The 5,886-nt window shown below is 55.5% G+C and overlaps 1 protein-coding gene across 1 annotated transcript; it reads left to right on the top strand.

Moving 5' to 3' along the window:
- Nucleotides 1-664: 664 nt before the first annotated feature.
- LOC119250362 (chymotrypsinogen B-like) lies at nt 665-4,655 on the top strand. The gene is made up of 7 exons (XM_037518101.1): nt 665-716; nt 2,389-2,492; nt 2,604-2,683; nt 2,763-2,844; nt 3,027-3,207; nt 3,944-4,074; nt 4,456-4,655. The coding sequence occupies exons 1-7, from the start codon at nt 665-667 to the stop codon at nt 4,615-4,617; spliced, it is 792 nt and encodes a 263-aa protein (XP_037373998.1). The 3' UTR covers nt 4,618-4,655.
- The last annotated feature ends 1,231 nt before the right edge of the window (nt 4,656-5,886 follow it).

The raw sequence follows: 5,886 nt of genomic DNA, 5'->3' as shown, positions 1-5,886 counted from the left end.
TTAGGGTCCTCAACAGGCCATCTATGGTGTGGAGACAAATCCTCACTGATTAGCAACTAAAGAGAGATGCAGTGGCTGGCTTCATACACTGTGAATCAGCAGGGGGAAAGAATTTGGTTGAACCCAAGGCCATCCTCTTTGGTCCTCAAGTGCTCAGAAACTGCCCTTCCTGGAATAGTTCTGACTCCACCCCAGTAAGGACCAGAGCCTCTTGCTTGTCTTATGCATTTTCCTTGCCTCAGGGAGTTTCCCTGAGCAGATAGAGAAGCAGCCGGAAGTTGGGCCCTTGGGCCTGTGTTGAAATTCATCTCCTGGGTGCTCAGCTCTGGGTGGCCCAGAACACCTGAGTGAGGGTCCCATTTTATGAGTCTTTACTGAGCACCTGAAGCCTCCACAGTGGAGCCAGGACCCCCAAAGCTCACCAGCTGACTCCTTTGATCCAGGAGTTACCAGCTGACAGGTGTATGTGAGCCTGAGGTGTCCCAGGCTAAAGCGCAGGGCTGCACACGTTCAGAGACCCTGATCATCCTAGATCCTTAGATGGCAACTGGGAGGAAGGCCTCAGGTCAGCGAGGCCCAGAGGCCCTGTGGGGGAGTAAGGAATCCCAGGATATTAAAAGGAGCCCCAGAGCAGGCAGCCCCACATCTCTCCCCCTGCACCGCTATGGCCTTCCTCTGGCTTCTCTCCTGCATCACCCTCGTCGGGGCCGCCTTTGGTGAGTGTGGTAGGGTCTGAGGGACCAGCCATGCCTGGGAGAGATTGGGGAGGAGGACTCAGCCCCGATGGACTCTGCCTGGCCCCATCACAAGGGACTCGCTCAGTTTAGGGAGGACCAGGCACCAGGTGAGGGGAGCTCTGAGTTCCCTCCCTGCACACTGGGCTTCAGGACCAGACAGGCGACCTGATTTGCAGGAGGAGAGAGAGGGGTGCTTCTAGGGCTTTCTGAGCCCTCAATGCTCTGCCAGGCCTCAGTAAGAAGCATCTGGGCTCCTCAGAGAACAGAGGCCCTAGAGGAGGCTCATGTGGGGTTGTGGGCACAAGGGCTGTGAGGGGTTTATTAGTGCCAAGCACTTACTCAGTGCTTTGTTGTCTGTTAAAGTAATAATATAAATAATAATAATAATAATAATAATAATAATAATAATACAACCAAGTATCTTTCTCAGGATTTAGCAAATATCACCTTTCCCTACTTGCTGTAGGGATTCTCTGACACCCACACTGGGCTCAGCAGCTCCCTGCTCCCCCTCTCCTGGGAAGGGGCCTCTGCTGAGCCCCTGCCTGTCACTTCTGTGCAGCTTCACACACTCACTCCCTGTTTATAACCAGAACCAGGGCTCAGTGGGGGAAGCTCCTCCCTGTATTTCCTGCCCGTCCCTGTCACACCTGCTGGCCCCACTCCTGTGAGATTTCAGCTCCTCCCTGCACAGGGGACCCGGCCCCCCACTCCATTACTATGAAGCCTCTGCAGGGTGAGCCCCTCACAGCTCCTGCTGGTGGTTTTTCTGTTCTTATAAGAAAAGATGAGGAGACGACATGTTTGGAGACACCAGCCTGAGGGAGTGGCCGGGCCATGTCCCTGTCCCCAGACAGCGTCAGAAGCTGCCTAGAGCAAGGCCTGGGGGACCCTGGGGGCGGCCTGGCTGGTGGGAGGGGCTGGCCCTGCCCCCCTTTCTCCCTGTGGCCAAGTTCTCACACCCCTGGGAGCTGCTGAGGATCCTGTGTCCTGACCCAGCAAATGTGTCTGCACATGTCAAGGGCCCTGCGTGTCCTCCTTGCTCTGGACAGTCTCATCCTGTTTTCTGTTTCCCTGATGTGTCTTTATGGTGGGGATCAAGGTCATGTCTTATTCAATAATTAGAAGCTTCAGTGGATGCAATGAAGAGTTGTTGAAATGCCAGCAGAGTCCAGCAGTGTGAATGGGGATGGTCACATCTGTCAGGAAAGGAGAGAGGGGTGATTTCCCATGGGTTTGGGGTTCTCTGTTTTTGAGCCCACACCTTCTGCCCACACCAATCCCTTTGGCAAGCATTGCCTGTGAGGGCAGCAGTGTTTGCTCCCATTTCTGGGGTGAAATGAGCCTGGGAGAGTCAGCGGGGGCTGAGGTCTCCAGAAGGTAGCGGGGGGCAGGGAGGCCTGATTCCTCAGCCTGTTTCTGCTCCTCTGGGCAGGGTGACCCGGATGGAGCTGCCTGTCCCTCTGCATCCCTGGAGGGGTGACTGGGGACAGCAATCTGTGTTTGTGGAGCCTCCAACCTGGGACTGGGGTGCCTGGGAATGTTTCCTGGAGTAGGGGAGTGTGAGGTGGGAGCAGTAATAGCTGAGCTGGAAAGCAGATCTCAGACCGAGTGTGTCCTCAGCCCTTCTTCATCCCCCTCTCCCCTCCAGGCTGTGGGGTCCCTGCCATTCCCCCAGTTGTGAGTGGGGTACAGAGGATCGTCAATGGGAAAGCAGCTGTCCCTGGCTCCTGGCCATGGCAGGTGTCTCTGCAGGTGAGGGGAGTCTGCACCTAGTGGGGTCACCCTGCAGTAGGGGTCCAGGGAGTGGACTTCTGTCTGGGGGTGTGGTGTGTTCTGCCCACACTGACTCTCTTCTTCCTCCAGGACAGCAACGGCTTCCACTACTGTGGGGGGTCCCTAGTCAACGAGTCCTGGGTGGTCACTGCCGCCCACTGTGAAGTCAGGTGAGGCCCAGGGAGGTTTCAAAAGTGGGGGTGGGGGAGCAGGCGTGACCTCCTTCCTCACTCCATCTGCCTCCTCTAGCACATCCGACACAGTTGTGGCTGGAATGTTTAACAGGAGAGCAAAGAAAAAGAAGAATGTGCAGGTCCTGAGGATTGCTCAGGTACGCCGGGCTGGGGGTTGGGGCAGGACGTGGAAGAGACACGAGGCAGCAGATGGGCCTCAGAGACTCCCTCCGGCGCCCCTGGTGTGTCCTCTGATTCCCACCAGGAAGGTTGTCTCGTCAAACCTGCAGATCCCTGGTGGATCCCACAGCTCACCTCCTCCCCCTGACCTCACCCACAGGTGTTTAACCACCCCAGTTTTAACAACGACACCGGTCACAACGACATCGCCCTGGTGAAGCTGGCCACGCCCGCCCGCTTCTCCAGCGTCGTGTCCCCCGTGTGCCTGCCCAGTGCTCAGGACAACTTCACCACCGGGTCCCTGTGTGTCACCACGGGCTGGGGCAAGACTGATTCCAAGGGTGAGTGACCTTGACCTGCGACCCAGGGGGAGGGTCTGGTCTACCTGTGCAGCAGGAGGGGCCCATGTAACTCTGCTCTTTGAGTTTATGACAACGGACAGTGTCATAAATGTTTCCGCTGTGTTATTTACAACCCACTTAGAGAAAACCCACCCAAATGAATGGACCCGAGGTCCATGATGGCCTTGCAGGGTCAGGTTCTGAGACACAGCTCAGTCCCAGCAGGCCCCGCCCCACTCACCACCTGCACCTGTCCACAGTGACCCCAGCAGCGCTGAAGTCCCCCAGGCCTCAGGGACTGGAGTTGGGGCCTCCTTCCAGACCTGGGCGGGGTTCAGGTATCCAGAGGTATCCAGGGTGTGGTCAGGGACCCGAGAGTCCAGCCTGGCGCCCCTCCCCGGGGCTGCCCCTGTGTGATGGTCTCCTCCAGCGTCCTGCGTCCTGCCCAGGCCAGGGCTACCCGGCTGGTCCTTCCCCAGAGCAGGCTGGGCAGGCAGGGCTGGTTTCACCAACTGTGCTTGCGGCAAATTTAGCACCAACTGCAGTGAAATCAGAAGGCGGGTACCCCTGAGATTTCTAAGGTTTAAGGGATTACAGGCCTTGGATTCCAGCACCCTGATAATAGTGATGGAAGAGGGGGATCAAGGAGCACAGCATTCTTGGATATTGTCCTCTCCTCCCAGGATGGGCTAGAGGCTGAGGTCCTGACCCCCTCCCGGCCTCTCTGTTGTTCCAGGCATGGCCTCCATCAAGCTGCAGCAGGCCACCATGCCCCTCCTGTCCAATGCCGAGTGTGAGAAGTCCTGGGGCAGCGACATCACAGATCTCGTGGTCTGTGCTGGGGCCAACAGTGTCACCTCCTGCATGGTATGACCCCTTATCCATGTGATCCCCCCTCCCCAATCAGGCTCAAGGCCCTTCCTAGCCCATGATCCCTTTAAGCTCAGTCCTTGTCTGATCCCCGGGGGAGCCAGGACACACGCCCAGCACATGACTGGCCCTGACCATGATGGGGGTGCTGTCCAGCGGATTTGCTCTCCCTGAGCTAGGTTTTCCAGCCCACTTATAAACACAGCCCCAGCCCCCTGGGATAGGTGCAAAACTGGGTGCTCCTTGAGGAGATGGAAATTTGTAAACATTACTGTATAAGCATTTTGTTTCTTGGCAATACCTGTCTGAGCCAGGAGGGGGTGCACAAGGATCCAGGACCCCTTTCAGACTTGCAGACAGGTGCTTCTCCTCCCACAGGGTGACTCTGGTGGCCCCCTGGTCTGCCAGAAGGATGGAGCCTGGAACCTGGTGGGCGTCGTGTCCTTTGTCACTACTACCTGCAGCACCGATATTCCTACCGTTTGCTCCCGGGTCACAGAGTTAAGGCCCTGGATTGAGGATATTCTCACTCAAAACTAAACCCTGGTACCATCTATCTCGAGTTTCCCTAATAAAAGCCTCTGCACAGAAGCCCTGACTGCTTGTGTGTCTGTGACCTGGGGGCGGTGGCTGCAGTGTCCCTGCCACCCACCAGGGGGCGGCGTGACCCTCCCTTTCCAGGCTGCAGAGCCCCAGCAGCCCCTGTTTCTCAGGGAGCTGAGACCTTTGGGTCTGGCCCTCCCTGCTCATTTCTCCTCTGGTTTCAGCTGGCTTGGCCCAAGGAGCTTTGTGGAGGGCAGGAGTGCTCCAGGCCAGGCCACCTCCTCCCAGTAGGGTGGGTCCTGGGACCCGAGGGCCACCCAAGCAGGCCTGTCCCTCCTCACATGCTCCAGACACCTTTCTCTGCCTGTGCCCCCTGCACCTCCACCCAGCCCATCCATGCAGTCCCCACCCTTCCTGCCTCTACCCAGGTCCTGCTCACTCACTCTGAACTCACTAGCTGGGAAATCTTCCTTCCAGTCACACTGGCTGAACCACTGTCTTTTCAGGTCCCCTGTCCTCTGTTTTTTTGTTTTTCTTTTTCTGGGATTCAGCAAGTGCATCTAGAGATCATTTCACTAAGGTACATCCCTTTGGCCAGGCTGAAGGTGGCTGCACGCCTACATCAGGAGGTGCCAGGGCTGGTTTCTCTCTGACAGACCTGACATCTGCACCATCAACTCTTGGGTGACTTGTACAATGGTGATAACTTCTAACTTTCTCATTTCCCTGGAATCCTTTCCTAGACATGCCTCCTCATCTGTCATTCTATTTCCTGGTGGCACTGTGCATCTAGAACATGCAAGGAATTCCTTCTTTTTTCCTTTACACATTTATGTTCACTGATTTTTGAGATGATTAACTTGTTCTCAATCATCCACCAAGGTGACTCTATTTTGTTATTTTAGAATCTTTATAAACTCATGGACTCATGGGTTTCCATCCCCCTATCATTCGTGAAGCTGAAATTCTGCCCCCGTGACCAGTGGGTCTAGTTGGTTCTGGACCATTTGGCATGGCCACACGGGTTCCAACCTTCCTTGCTCTCTGGTTTGACAAGATACCAAGACTCTGAATCTGCTATTCTTTAAAATCCACTGTTTTCTTTGAGTTGGAAAAGGAATTTCAAGCCCACAGTCTGGATGTAGGGGATATTCATGATTGGCGTGTTTGTCATTGTTTCTAGACCTTTCCAGTGGACAGAGCTAAGCAGTGAAGAAAACCAATTTTAGAAAAACATGAGTACTTTTACTTCCACTTCAAATTCAA

Source organism: Talpa occidentalis, unplaced genomic scaffold (assembly GCF_014898055.3).
Source record: "Talpa occidentalis isolate TD23 unplaced genomic scaffold, MPIMG_talOcc4v2.1 talOcc4.17, whole genome shotgun sequence".
Lineage (NCBI taxonomy): Eukaryota > Metazoa > Chordata > Mammalia > Eulipotyphla > Talpidae > Talpa > Talpa occidentalis.
Note: the sequence above shows the minus strand (reverse complement) of the source record. Positions and strands in the feature narration are given on the sequence as shown.

What these genes read in the sequence shown, in the direction of transcription:
- LOC119250362 (XM_037518101.1), top strand. Translation starts at nt 665, where the DNA reads ATGGCCTTCCTCTGGCTTCTCTCCTGCATCACCCTCGTCGGGGCCGCC. An exon ending in GCCGCCCACTGTGAAGTCAG is followed by an intron (nt 2,684 to 2,762) that starts GTGAGGCCCAGG and finishes TGCCTCCTCTAG; the next exon opens with CACATCCGACACAGTTGTGG. An exon ending in AGGTCCTGAGGATTGCTCAG is followed by an intron (nt 2,845 to 3,026) that starts GTACGCCGGGCT and finishes CCTCACCCACAG; the next exon opens with GTGTTTAACCACCCCAGTTT.